The sequence below is a fragment of the Miniopterus schreibersii genome, assembly GCF_964146895.1.
Source record: "Miniopterus schreibersii genome assembly, chromosome: 2".
In the NCBI taxonomy this organism is placed as follows: Eukaryota; Metazoa; Chordata; class Mammalia; order Chiroptera; family Miniopteridae; genus Miniopterus; species Miniopterus schreibersii.
The window spans coordinates 74,996,808-75,010,121 of NC_138102.1; the positions used below are offsets into that span (position 1 = coordinate 74,996,808).

Consider the following 13,314-nt stretch of genomic DNA (forward strand, 5'->3'; position numbering starts at 1 on the left):
CCTCTCTCTGAAATCAATAAAGATATATATTTTTAAAAATTCTTTGTATTTAAACATGAGCATGTTTTCTTTAACTTAAAAAGTATGTAATTCTTGAAAGATATTTATATCATGGTATAATTTATTCATTTATTTATTTTTAAATGTTTTTATTGATTTCAGAGAGAGGAAGGGAGAGGGAGAGACAGAAACATCAATGATCGGCTGCCTCTTTTGCACCCCCTACTGGGGATCGAGCCTGCAACCAGGGCATGTGCCCTGATCGGGCATCAAACCAGGACCTCCTGGTTCATGGGTGGATGCTCAACCACGGAAGCCATGCTGGCTGAGCGATTATAGTACATTTTACTTCAATATAATTAACAAAATCAACTTTCCTTGTAATTTATCAGTTTTTATTACTAAGTTTGATAAACAAAGGCTCTCTCATAATAGTTTTAAATTAATTAAAATTCAAAAATTTGTTAGAAATCTAATTATTTCCATTGTCCTTCCTTTCACAGGGTGAAAGAACAAATCTATTGGCTATTTTAATAAACCCAAAGGTAGTTTAGGCACAAAATACATATCAATAGCTTCATTTTGAACATGGGAAAGGAAGAACCAAGAATAGTTGTTTGAGGTATCTAGGGTCAAGAAATAATTATAGACAACATTGTAAGAATTCCCAGAAATTAACAATAGTTATTAGGCACTTAACTATTTTTAAAGGAAGGAATCTCTTTAAAAATGATTTACAACTATGTCAGAAGCACTGAGAGTAAAGTGAATGTTTTGTTGACAGAAATAAATCTTTACTAATATGAGCATAAAATAACGTAATTATTTTATAGTAACAAGACCCAAATTCTAATATTACTCTATTTTGTACATTATTTATGTGACAATCTGCAGTAAATGGTTTATTAATATGCACTTATATGTATGCATTTAAGTATTCACAAATGTAAATACACACATAAATAATAAGTTTAAAGTGCTGAGCCCGGCCGGGCATGGCTCAGCTGTTGAGCGTCGACCTAGGATTCAGGCTATCGGGGTTCGATTCCCGGTCAGGGCACATGCCCGGGTTGTGGGCACGATCAATGACTCATCATTGATGTTTCTATCTCTCTCTCTCCCTCTCCCTTCCTCTCTCTGAAATCAATAAAGGTATATTTAAAATAAATAAGTTTAAAATGCTTAACTATAGCTTTAAAATGAAATCTATTAAATAAAATAAAGGGTATATCATATTAAATTTACCTTCTGAATAAACTTTTCAGTTTTCCTAATAAACAAGTAGAAAATCATATTCATTGTCTTATGTACATATTTGCATTTTTCTGTATTAACCATTTATATTAATTATCATCTTTAACCAAAGTAATCAACCTTCCTTTTCTTCAGGCATAAAAAAGTTATAGGAGATAAGAAATTATTTAGAAGTTTTTGGTCTATTAGTATTTATGTCATTCAATTTAAACAATTTTGATGTATAAACCTATAACCCAAAAGCATTTGCATATTTTGTTTACCTATTTCCATTCTAACAAATAAGGTAAAGATTATATTTAGTGACCACTGTCTTGTATCTGTTGTTTATTTAGAAATTGTTAGACATCCAAAGACTTATTAATTAACCATTTGTCTAAGTTAGTTAAAGATCAGGAAATTATAATTTTAGTTACCACCACATTAAATCTTTATGATGTATAACAATGTAAGAATTTCATAAATTTAAATCTTAACTTTAAAAAAGCATTCACTATCACTCATTTTAGTTGAATACGATGCCATTCATTTTTATCACTTATTTTAGTTGAATGCTATTTTATATGTATATTTTAAATTTTTAAACAAGTTATTAAAGAAATGGAATGTTGCTTGACTCATAAACCAATGTAGAAAATTCAATTTAGTCAAAAAAACTTAACCCTGGCCTTGTACAAACCAAAATATTGTGTTGATGCTAGTTTATACATTAAACTAATTTTTTTAAACTAAATTTTTAAAGACTGTGGATCATGCCAAAAAATGTTATCTTCTTTTAATTTGAAGACAACGCCTTTTCTCACAACAGTAATAATAGAACCCATTATGAAAATATACTTTTAGTGTTCATAAAGTACAACACATCTTAATAATTTGTTCTTTTTTTATTTCAGATATTTTGACTGCTTGTCTGGACTAAAGCATCCTATAATATGCATAGAAAAAGTGAATGACTCTTCTATCAGGTAATCATTAATTTCTTAAGAGAGGGGAAAAGAGAGGCAGAGGAATTTTAAAAAATGAAAAGGAGGCTGCTTCATATGAATATGACATTAACACTGAAAAAGGATAATCATGTCCCCTCTGAAAAGAGAGGAAATGAAGTTTATACATAGAAAAACAGATTTGGAAATATACGCCCATAAAACAGTTACATTAAAATTGGTTTAAGTCCTTGACAATTTTATCAGTAGCTGATTAAAAAGCCAGCACTTATTAATTCCCAAAGTATGGAAGCAAAGGAGGAGGTTATTGCCAACATTAAACAAAAGAACCTTTCTTATTGTTCTAAAGTGCCTCTCAAGTAAACAGTCTTGTCAAAAGTTCCCCACAGTGGCTATTACAATTTCAAACTGTCCCAGGTGAAACTGTGCCAGTTGTAGAGATAAGCACACACGTTTGTGTTACAGTGAGAAAAGCTGAAGGAAACAGGTCTTGGGCTTGGAAGAGGCACAGTTTTAGGTTGAGGGAGCCCCATGAGAGCTGCAGTGGTGGAAGGGTGGTGCCTGTATGAATTTTTGTCTTGGAATGTGAACAAGGTCAATTGTTTCCAATTAGGGCTGGAAAAAATGGTTTTCAGGGACACAAAGATAAGCTAGAGCAAGTTCCTCTAAGTTCTGAAATGATGGCCTGACACAATTTATCCAAAGGAGAAAGTTTGTTTAAGGAATGCGTCCTTCTGAACTCAGCCCCTGCGGCAGCTGTAAGATAGGCTTAGGGGGAATGATCATGTTCTGTCCTTACACACTTTTCCCCTGACAGACAAACAACACTCAAGACAATAGACAGACTATAGAATGGATGTTAGAAAGCTAGAAAACAATTGTCACAATTTACCAGATTTACAAATCTGATCAGTGACTAAAATATCTCAGAGGACCTATTCATAGGAAAACAAAATACACACTGCTGAAGGTTCTCAACGATGTCAGCACTCAATGCAGTATGAACTTATCTCCAACCAGGAGTAAGGGTCTCAGATTTGTGAACTATTACTGAGTTGACGTACTTGTTTAAGTTAGGAAAAACTTTGCAGGAATCTCAGTGAAACTCCAATTTGTCAATGTCCTCCAGCCAAAGACCACCACAAACACACCTGTTATTGAACAAGTTGGCTTTATTACTTGTTGGGCTTGGAAGGCTTCTCCCATCTTCCTTAGGATGACCTCTCCCGGTGGACAATGTGCACAGGTATGGAGAGGGATGCTGTGTGTGGGGAAAGGGATGTTTCATAATAATTTTAAAAAGGCCCTAAATACAAAACCATCAAGCAGTTCTTTCCAGATGGAATTTTACAATCATCTGGGGTATCCTGCTTAAACTACACCTAACCTTTCTCTTTTTAATTAAACTTTTTATTTTTAGATAATTACAGCTTCTCACACAGTTGTAAGAAATAATAGAGATATCACTTGTTTGTATCTTTTTCCCAATGGTAACATTTTGCAAAACTATAGGATAATACCATAACCAGCATATTGACATTGATATAGTTATGATACAGAACATTTCTATCACAAGGATTCCTGAGGCTTCCCTTCTCGATAGTCACATCCACTTCTCTCCTATTCCCATCACTTCCTTAATCCCTGGTAACTACTAACCTATGTTCTCCATTTCTATATTTTTGTCATTTCAAAGATTTTATATAAATGAAATTATATTTTATATATAATCTTTTGAGATTGGCTTTTTTTTCATAGCATAATTCCCTGGAGATTTATCCAAGTTATTGAATGTTTCAATAGTTCTCTCCTTTTCGTTGCTGAATAGTATTCCATGGTATGTATATATTACAGGTTATTTAATCAATGAAGGACATCTGGCTTGCTTCCATTTTTTGTCTATTACAAATAAAGCTGCTGTAAACATTTATATACAAGTTTTTGTGTGAACATACATTTTTCACTTCCATGGGATAAGTTTCCAGGAGTGAAATTACTGGGTTATGAGGTAGTTGCATGTTTAGTTTTTTAAGAAACTGCCAGATTGTTTTACAGAAAGACTGTATCATTTGCATTCTCATTAGCAATATACAAGTGATCCAGTTTCTCTGTATTTGGTGTTGTCACTATTTTTTTATTTTAGTCATTCTAATAAGTATGTAGTTGTATCTCATTGAAGTTATAATTTGCACTTCCCTAATGGCTAGTGCTGTTGAACAACTTTTCATGTGCTTATTTGTTACTTATATAATGTCAGAAATTTCTGTTTATGTCTTTTGCCATTTTCAAATTGGATTGTTTTTTTGTTGTTGCTTTTTAACTGTTGAGTTTTGAGAGTTCTTTATATATTCTAGAACATTTGTTTTTTGTGGGATATGTGGTTTGTAAATATTTTCTACCAGTCTGTAGCTTGCCTTTTCATCCTAATTAACAGGGCATTTTGCAGAGCAGAAGTTTTTCATCTTGATGAAGTCCAACTTATCAATTTTTCCTTCTATGGATCATGTTTTTGATGTCAAGTCTAAGAATTCTCTCCCTAGCTCTAGATCCCAAAGATTTTCTCCTATGCTTTTTTCTAAAAGTTTTACAGTTTTATCGTTTTCATTTAGTCCATGATCCATTTTAGTTAATCTCACACCTATAAAGTGTGAAATTCAGATTCAGTTCTATTCTTTTGTCTATGGATATCTAATTGGTCCAGCACCTCAGGAAAAACAGTCTTTCCACTGTTGAATCACTTTTGCCAAAAATGATTGTCAAAAATTAGTTGGGCATATTGTGTGAGTCTGTTTCTTGGTTCTCTATTTTGTTCCATTGATTTATGTGTCTATCCCTTCAATGACACACAGTCTTGATAAATTTAGCTATAAGTCTTGAAATTGAGTAGATTGGTTCTTTCACTTTATTCTTTTTAAAAATATTCTACTTCCTTTTCCTTTCTACATAAATTTTAGAATAATCTTGTCTATACCTACAAAAACATCTTACAAAAATTTTGGTAGGAATTACATTGATCCTGTATATCAATTTGAGGAAAACTGACCTCTTTATTCTGTTCACCTTCCATTCCATGAACATGGAACCTATCTCCATTTATTTAGAACTTCGATTTATTTCATCAGCATTTCGTAGTTTTTAGCATACAAACCTTGTAATGTCTTGTTAGATTTACACTTAAGTCTCATTTTATTTTTGAATGATTTCAAATGAAATTGTGTTTTTAATTTCAATATGTCCATATATTCATTGCTAGTATATAGAAATACAATTGATTTTTGAATGTTTATCTTGTATCTTACCACATTGCTGAATTTACTTGCTACTTCTAGGACATTTTTTGTGTGTAGATTCCTTGTGATTTTCTATGTAAGCAATCATGTCACTGCAAATGGGAAGTATTTTATTTCTTCTTTTCTGATCTGTATTATGTTTATTTTCTTTTTCGTCTTATTTTCTAGAACTTACAGCAATATATTGAATAATAGCAATGAGAGTGGACATCGTGCATTGTTCTCAATTTTAGGGCGAAGCCATTCAGTCTTTCACCATTAAGTAGGTTAGCTGAAGATTTTTTGAGATGATCTTTATAAAATTGGAGAACTCCCCTTTATTCCTTTATTTCTGAGAGTTTTGATTATGAACAGCTATTGGATTTTGCCAAATGCTTTGTCTACATTGATTGATATGACCAGGTGATTTTTCTTCTTTAGCTTGTTTACATGAATTACATTGACTATTTTTTAAATATTGAACCAAACTTGAACCCATGGAGTACACCCTACTTAGTCATGGTTTGAATTTCTTTTTTTGTATATTACTATATTCTATTTGCTAAGAGATTTTGCATATATTTTCATAAGGAATATTGGTCTGTAGTCTTTTGTGGGTTTTTTGTTTGCCTTTGTCCGGCTTTGATATCAAGGTAATACTAACTTCACAAAATAAATTGGAATGTGCATCTTCCTCTTTTATTTTCTGGACAATATTGTATAGAATTGGTGTTAATTCTTATTTAAATATTTGGTAGAGTTCTCCAGTGAAACTATCTGGACCTGCTGATTTCTTTATTGAAAATTTTAAATTAAGAATTTAATTTTGTTAATAGTCAAATTATCTATTTCATATTGGGTGAATTGGGATAGTTTGTATTTTTTTAAGAATTAGTCCATTCCACTGAAGTTGTCAAGGTTATGTTTGGGAGGTGTTCATAGTATCCCCTTATTATCCTTTTGATGTCTGCAGTGTTTCTAATGATGTCCCCTGTTTTATTCCTGATACCAGTAACTTGTGTTTACTCTATTTTTCTTTCGTCCATCTTGCTATAGATTTGTCAATTATATTGATCTTTTCAAAGAACCAGTTCCTTGATTTTTAAAATTTTTTTCTCTTTTTAATTTCCTTGATTTCTGCTCTTATCTTTATTATTTTCTTCCTTTTGCTTACTTTGAGTTTATTTCACTATTTTTCTTTAGCTTCTGAGATGGGAGGTTAGATGACTGATTTAATACTTTTTCTTTTGTAATGTATACATTTAGTGTTATACGGTTCCCTCTCACTACTGCTTCTGCTATTTCCCACAAATTTTTATTTGTTGTATTTTCATCTTCATTCAGTTAAATATATTATTTGGTTTCCTTTGAGACTTCATCTTTGAGCTACAGATTATTTAGAAGTGTGATTTTAGTTTCCAAGTGTTTGCAAATTTTCTTGTTATATCTCTGCTGTTGATTTGTAGTTTGATTCTGCTGTTGATTTATAGTTACAGAACACACTCTGTGTGATTTCATTTCTTTTAAATCTCTTGAGGTTTGTTTTATGGCCCAGGATGTGGTTTATTTGGGTATATGTTCTGTGGATACTTGAAAAGAATGTGTCTTCTGCTGTTATAGAATCATGTGTTCTATAAATGTCTGTTGGGTCCTGTTACTTGATGATGTTTTGAGTTCTACTATATCCTTGCTGAGTGTTTGTCTATTTGCTTTATCAATCGTTGAAGTTACCGACTATAATGGGTTTGTCTATTTCTCCTTTTAATTATATCAGTTCTTGCTTCATATATTTTGCAACTCTATTATTTGGTGCATATACATTTAAACATTGGTATGTCTTCTTGATGGATAAACTCTGTCCCTGGAAATTTTCTTTGTTCTGAAGTTTACTTTATCTGATATTAGTAGCCACCCCTGATTTTTTTTTTTTTTTAAATATATCCTTATTGATTTCAGAGAGAGGAAAGGAGAGGGAGAGATAGATAGAAACATCAATGATGAGAGAGTCATTGATCAAGCCCACAACCTGGGCATGTGCCCTGACGGAATCGAACCCCGGTTGCCTGGATCCCAGGTCGAAGCTCAACCGCTGAGCCATCCCTGCCAGGCACCCCTGATTTTTTTGATAAAGTTTGCATGACATATATGTTTTTCACCCTTTTACTTTCAAACTGTCAATGCTATCATTTGAAGTGAGTTTCTTATAAACAACATATAACTGGGTCATATATGTTTTTTATATTTCAGTCTGCCAAACTGTCTTTTAATTGGTATATTTAGACTGTCTGTATTTAATGTAATTATTGATTTGTTAGGGATAAGTCTGCCATTTTATTTTATTTTTATTTTCCTATTATCTACTTTTCTGTGCCTTTCTCTTGGTTATCTGAACATTTTTTAGAATTCTATTTTAATTTATCTTGTGTGTTGTTGTTTTTAATCTTCACACAGGATATGGGTTTTTTCATTGATTCTAGAGAGAGAAGAAGGGAGAGGGGGAGAGAAAGAGGGAAACATCAATGTGAGAGACAAACATTGACTGGTTGCCTCCTGTATGTTCCCCAATCAAGTATGTGCAACCCAGGTATGTGCCCTAACTGGGAATCGAACCTACAACTCTTTAGTATATGGCAGGATGCTCTAACCACTGAGAACACCAGCCAGGGCTATCTGTAGTGTTTTTGAGTGTATCTTTTTGTATAGCTTTTTAGCAACTGCTTTAGGTATTACATTATACTTCATTGTCACAGTCTATTGGCATCATCATTTTACCAGTTTAAGCGAAGTATGTAAACCTTACCTCCTCTATGTCCCTTCATCCTCCTCTGTTTATAATATAATTATCTTTAAAAATTCCTCTACATCCATTTACAGGGGTGGGGAAGGTCTGGCCTATGGAACATATATGGCCCTCGAAGCCATTTGGTCTGGCCCTGCCAAGGCCTCACCAAAGACAAGCAGTTCCAGCCATCACATTAGGAGTGAGTTAATTAAATGTTTGACCAAATATAGCAGGCTAATTGTTTTATATATTTATCTTTATTGTTGAAAGTATTACAGATATCCCTCTTCCCCCCACCCATTTTTTAAGTTGATAGTTTTGTATGACAAATGATGTTATAAATATACAAATGGCCCTTAGCAGAAAAAAATCAGGTTCCCCACCCGATTTAGAACTACATCAGACAGTGTTACGGATTTTCTTTCAATCATCGAACATAACTTAGACTCAAAAAGAAAAGAAAAACCTATTGTATTTACCCATGTTTTTGCTTATTGTATTCTTTCTTCTTTTATGATATTCCATGACTCCTTCATTTATTGATTCCTTTCTGTTTAGAGAACTTTTTTCCTTCATTCTTTAAAGTAGGTCTACTGGCAACAAATCCTCTTAGTTATCCATCTCTTGATTTCACCTTCAGACTTAAAGGATAATTTTGCTGGATATAAAATTCTGGGTTGGTAGATCCTTTCCTTCAGCACTTAAAAAGTGTTGTGCCACTTCCTTCTGTCTTCCATAGATTCTGATCAGAAATCTTCTGTCCAGTAGATTTAGACTGCAGTGTTGCAGGGCATTCATGTTAACATGGACACTAGGCCAAAAGTCTCCCAAGTTTGAGGCTTCAGCTTCAATCAAATAAATTAATGTATATTCTGCATCTTATAATTTTATCATGAAATATAATGGAGCATATAGTAAATAATTAGCTAATATTTTTTTGATTCACTTTTCAAAGAAAAGCTAGTATTTCTCCCCATTTCATTAAAACCTGGGAAAATGTAAGCAGTGAACAGGAAGTAACTTTTTGTGTCTTTTTAAATCCAGCATGGAGAGGAAACTTATGTCCTTGCCTGTACCCACCACCATATCAGAAATGGAACCCAATGGCACCTTTGGCAATAACAACAGCCACAGGAGCTGCACAACTGAAAGCTTCAAGAGGGATTTTTATCCTGTTGTGTACCTGATAATATTTGTCTGGGGAGCCTTGGGAAATGGCTTTTCCATATATGTTTTTCTGCAGCCTTATAAGAAGTCCACGTCTGTGAATATTTTCATGCTAAATCTCGCCATTTCCGATCTCTTGTTCATAACCACACTGCCCTTCAGGGTTGACTATTACCTCAGAGGCTCCCATTGGATATTTGGGGACCTGGCCTGCAGGATTGCGTCTTATTCCATGTATGTCAACATGTACAGCAGCATTTATTTCCTGACTGTGCTGAGCGTTATGCGCTACCTGGCGACTGTTCACCCCTTCCGGCTGCTCCACGTCACCAGCATCAGAAGTGCCTGGGTTCTGTGTGGGATCATATGGATCCTCATCATGGCTACGTCAGCAACACTTCTGAAGAATGGCTCTGAGCAGATGGGTAATGTCACAACATGCTTAGAGCTGAATTTCAATAAAATTGTTAAACTGCAGACCCTGAACTACGTCGCCTTAGTGGTGGGCTTCCTGCTGCCGTTCTGCACGCTCAGCATCTGTTACTTGCTGATTATCCGAGCCCTGTTAAAGGTGGAGGTCCCAGAATCGGGGCTGCGGGCCTCTCACAGGAAGGCGCTGACCACCATCATCATCGCCTTGATCATCTTCCTGCTGTGTTTCCTGCCCTACCACATACTGAGAACCTTCCACCTGATTGTGTGGGAAGTGGGTACGTGCACAGACAGGCTGCATAAAGCTGTGATCGTCACACTGGCCTTGGCGGCTGCTAACAGCTGCCTCAACCCTGTGCTTTATTATTTTGCTGGGGAGAATTTTAAGGACAGACTAAGGTCTGCATTCAGAAAAAGTCATTCACAGACAACAAAGTGCAGCTTTCCTGTTGCGTGTGGTTGAAAAAGGGAACGAAAATGTAAGAGATTATTAGGTGAGGCCTGTTCTCATATTCATCTGTCCACTTTTGTTCCAACATAGTCTCCAATGACCATGTATTTACACCATTCCCAACAAAGGTCGATCCCCAACATTGACATCACCATGACTTGTTAATAAGGGCTACTTCGAAATTTTCATTAGGTGTGTTTTCACTGATTGAGTCTAAATGAGGAAACTAGCAGGAACATTCTTTACTAGAGTGTTGCAATCTAAAGTGTCAGACAAAGAAAAAATTCCAAGCACAGTAGGTGTTACCTTTCATCAGATTCTGTGCCAGGTGGCCCATCAAACAGTCTAAATTCTTAACTTTAAGATAACCTTAATTTCCCCAGCTGCTTCAATTCCTCTTCCTTCTTCAATACCCCTGAAATATAGCCAATTAACAAAGCTGCTGGAGACCCCAGAGCAGATAAGTAGCCTAAAGATTCAGGGAAAAGGCCTTGACTGTGAAGAGACAAGCTGTCCTCTAACAAAGCAAAGTTAGGGTCCCAAACAAGAACAGTGAGAGAAAAATGGGGAAGAAGAACTAAGGCATGAGAGAGCTGGCGAGAAGGAGTGGGCAGGAGGAACTTCACGTGGCAGTAGGAGAGCGATCTAGCCCACTGAAGGCAAGAAGTTTCCTTTTGCCAGGAGAAAGACCGAGGGCACTATGTAGAATAAGGGAGAAGAGTGATCAGCTTTACTCTTGAGATTTGGGTTCAGACTGACTTCACGGCAGTTCTCAGTCTTGCATGTTAACCCTTTGGGATGGGAGCCAGAATGGAGGAGGTGGCTCTGAGGATTTGGTTGGGTACTCAGAAACAGGATGGAGTGGAGGACAAGTTACAAAGGTGTGATATCCCTGAAATTCTATTAAAATTTTGGCAGAGCATAAGTAGGATGGCTTTCCTTTTGAAAGTGTAGAAAGGCTAAAGAGATTGCAATTACTACCATCACTGCCACTGTATGTCCAACAATTGAGTGCCTTTTTTATGCTGGACAGACTGTGACAGGCACTTACATTCATTGATCCCATTTAACACTCACACCAAAGCCCTGTGTTTCCATTTTACAGATGAAAAAACTAAAGTTCAGAGAAATCAAGAAACTTGTTCAAGTTCACATAGCTCATAAGAGTTAAAAACCTCTGTGAATGATTGGCTGGATACTTTCTGCACTGTTCCCCCTGAAAACCTCTAGGAAGATTAATTGAAAGTCAGAATAACAGTTCTCTTCTCTAATCAGGCACCTACCCCTCCTCACTTTCACAAGAAGACTGAAGATGGAGGTTTTCTTTTCTGATTTATGACCTCCAAGCAGAATTGAGGGTGGGAAGGCGGTGGTGTTCTGCAGCTTGGGAGGGACTAAGTGAAAGCCTTTACGGTAAACAAGAGCACCAGAGCCCTTCCCTTACTCAGCTGCCAGAATGATGACAAACTCATATCCTGTCAAGATGGGAGCCTGGAGGATCTTCCTATGGAAAAACTTCTCACCTCAGGAAAAAAGACCAACATATAAAAACTGTTGGGGATTTCCCAACACAGAAGTCAGGGCCTGCCCTACTGTCTAGAGTATCTATTAACATGTTAAAGCCTCACTCTTAATTATGAACAATGACTACTACAGGTTGGCGAAAAAGGCCCAGGCGTGGAAAACACCAACAAATAAATGAGAGGGTAGGTAGAGATATTTTTAGTATGAGAGGTTTCAAAATTTTTATCACCCTTGCACTTTTGATCAGAAACCTACTGGAGGATGTGCTCTTCCAAAATAGCAGATTAAACCAAGATAGAGGAAAACATGGAATGTAGGAAACAAGGAATCCAACACAGGGGAAAGATGCAAAGAATTCCCAGGATGTTGGTATGAAGCAGAAAAACAAGAAATAAATTGGTTTGCACACATTGGAGGGATTTATGTTTTTCTTATAGAGCTTAGGATGAACTAGTGAAAATACATAGAAAAATAGCAAGTGAAAAAACAATGCAATTATTAAATACTAGGGAAAAAAACTTTTTTAAAGAAAGGAAATAGTATACTACAGGGTTTAGCTGTGAGTAATGTTTACATACAGAATAATGTAAATAGCAAAATATTATGATACAACCTTTTTTCAAGAAATGAAGGGAGAGGATTTGTATGTGGGTGAGAAGAGGTGTTAGAAATATAAGTCCTTATCTCCCATCACAGAGAATACATAGTAACTAAAGCTAGAGACTGATGACTAACTGTATAAAAATATTATTTAGCAATAGGAGCTAAAGCCCAGAAGAAACAGTGGAAAGAATTGCCAGAGATTACCTCTGGAGAGAAGATGCAGGTGAGAGGATAGGGTGGGAATGTCTCTTTTCCTCTTAAGAATTATTTAACTGTTTAACTTGCAAATGTGTATTGCTGAAATAAAATAAAAATTAAGTTAAAATTAAATGTTAATATTCAAATCAATTCTTTGTTTTTTAAAAAAACATGAGGAAGAAAAAAAGAAAGCCTACCAGAAATGGAAACTGAATGCTGACCGGAGCAAGAAAAGCAGACAGGGACTAGGCTTGGGTTTGGAACCCTGAGGAATGCTCGCCCACCTCTGCCATGGGAGGGAGTCCACTCTTGGGGTGAGAGGTGTGACTTCCTCGGATCAGAGGTGATTTGATATGTCTGAATAGTTTTTAGTTGCAAGTTACAGAAAACCCAACTCCAAGTGGCTTAAATAATCATTATCTCACATAAATGAAACATAACAAAAGGAAGTTAGACTTCAGGCTCTATTCAACCAGGGTTCTGTGAGCCTCCCTCTCCAGGTATTGTCTTGGTTCCAAGGCCAAATACTGTTTAAGGAAAAGGTGACTGAAACAGCTTGAGCATACATACTTTTTGTTTGTTTGTTTGTCAATATGTCTTCATTGATTTCAGAGAGAGGAAGGGAGAGGGGGAGAGAGAGATAGAAACATCAATGATGAGAGAATTATTGATTGATCAGTTGCCTCCTGC

At 35.5% G+C, this 13,314-nt stretch overlaps 1 protein-coding gene across 2 annotated transcripts in view; it reads left to right on the forward strand.

Annotated features, from left to right (window-relative positions):
- Positions 1 to 12,787, forward strand: part of CYSLTR2 (cysteinyl leukotriene receptor 2) — a 30,921-nt gene extending 18,134 nt beyond the window's left edge. Inside the window, exons 2-4 of one of the 2 annotated variants that reach the window (XM_081128910.1) lie at positions 2,148 to 2,219; positions 3,328 to 3,444; positions 9,294 to 12,726. In XM_081128910.1, the coding sequence (XP_080985036.1) occupies positions 9,295 to 10,311 (1,017 nt within the window). In that variant the 5' untranslated portion in view covers positions 2,148 to 2,219; positions 3,328 to 3,444; position 9,294 and the 3' untranslated portion in view covers positions 10,312 to 12,726. Of the gene's footprint in view, positions 1 to 2,147; positions 2,220 to 3,327; positions 3,445 to 9,293 lie in introns of both variants that reach the window. The other variant, XM_081128911.1, reaches the window with a different exon arrangement.
- The last annotated feature ends 527 nt before the right edge of the window (positions 12,788 to 13,314 follow it).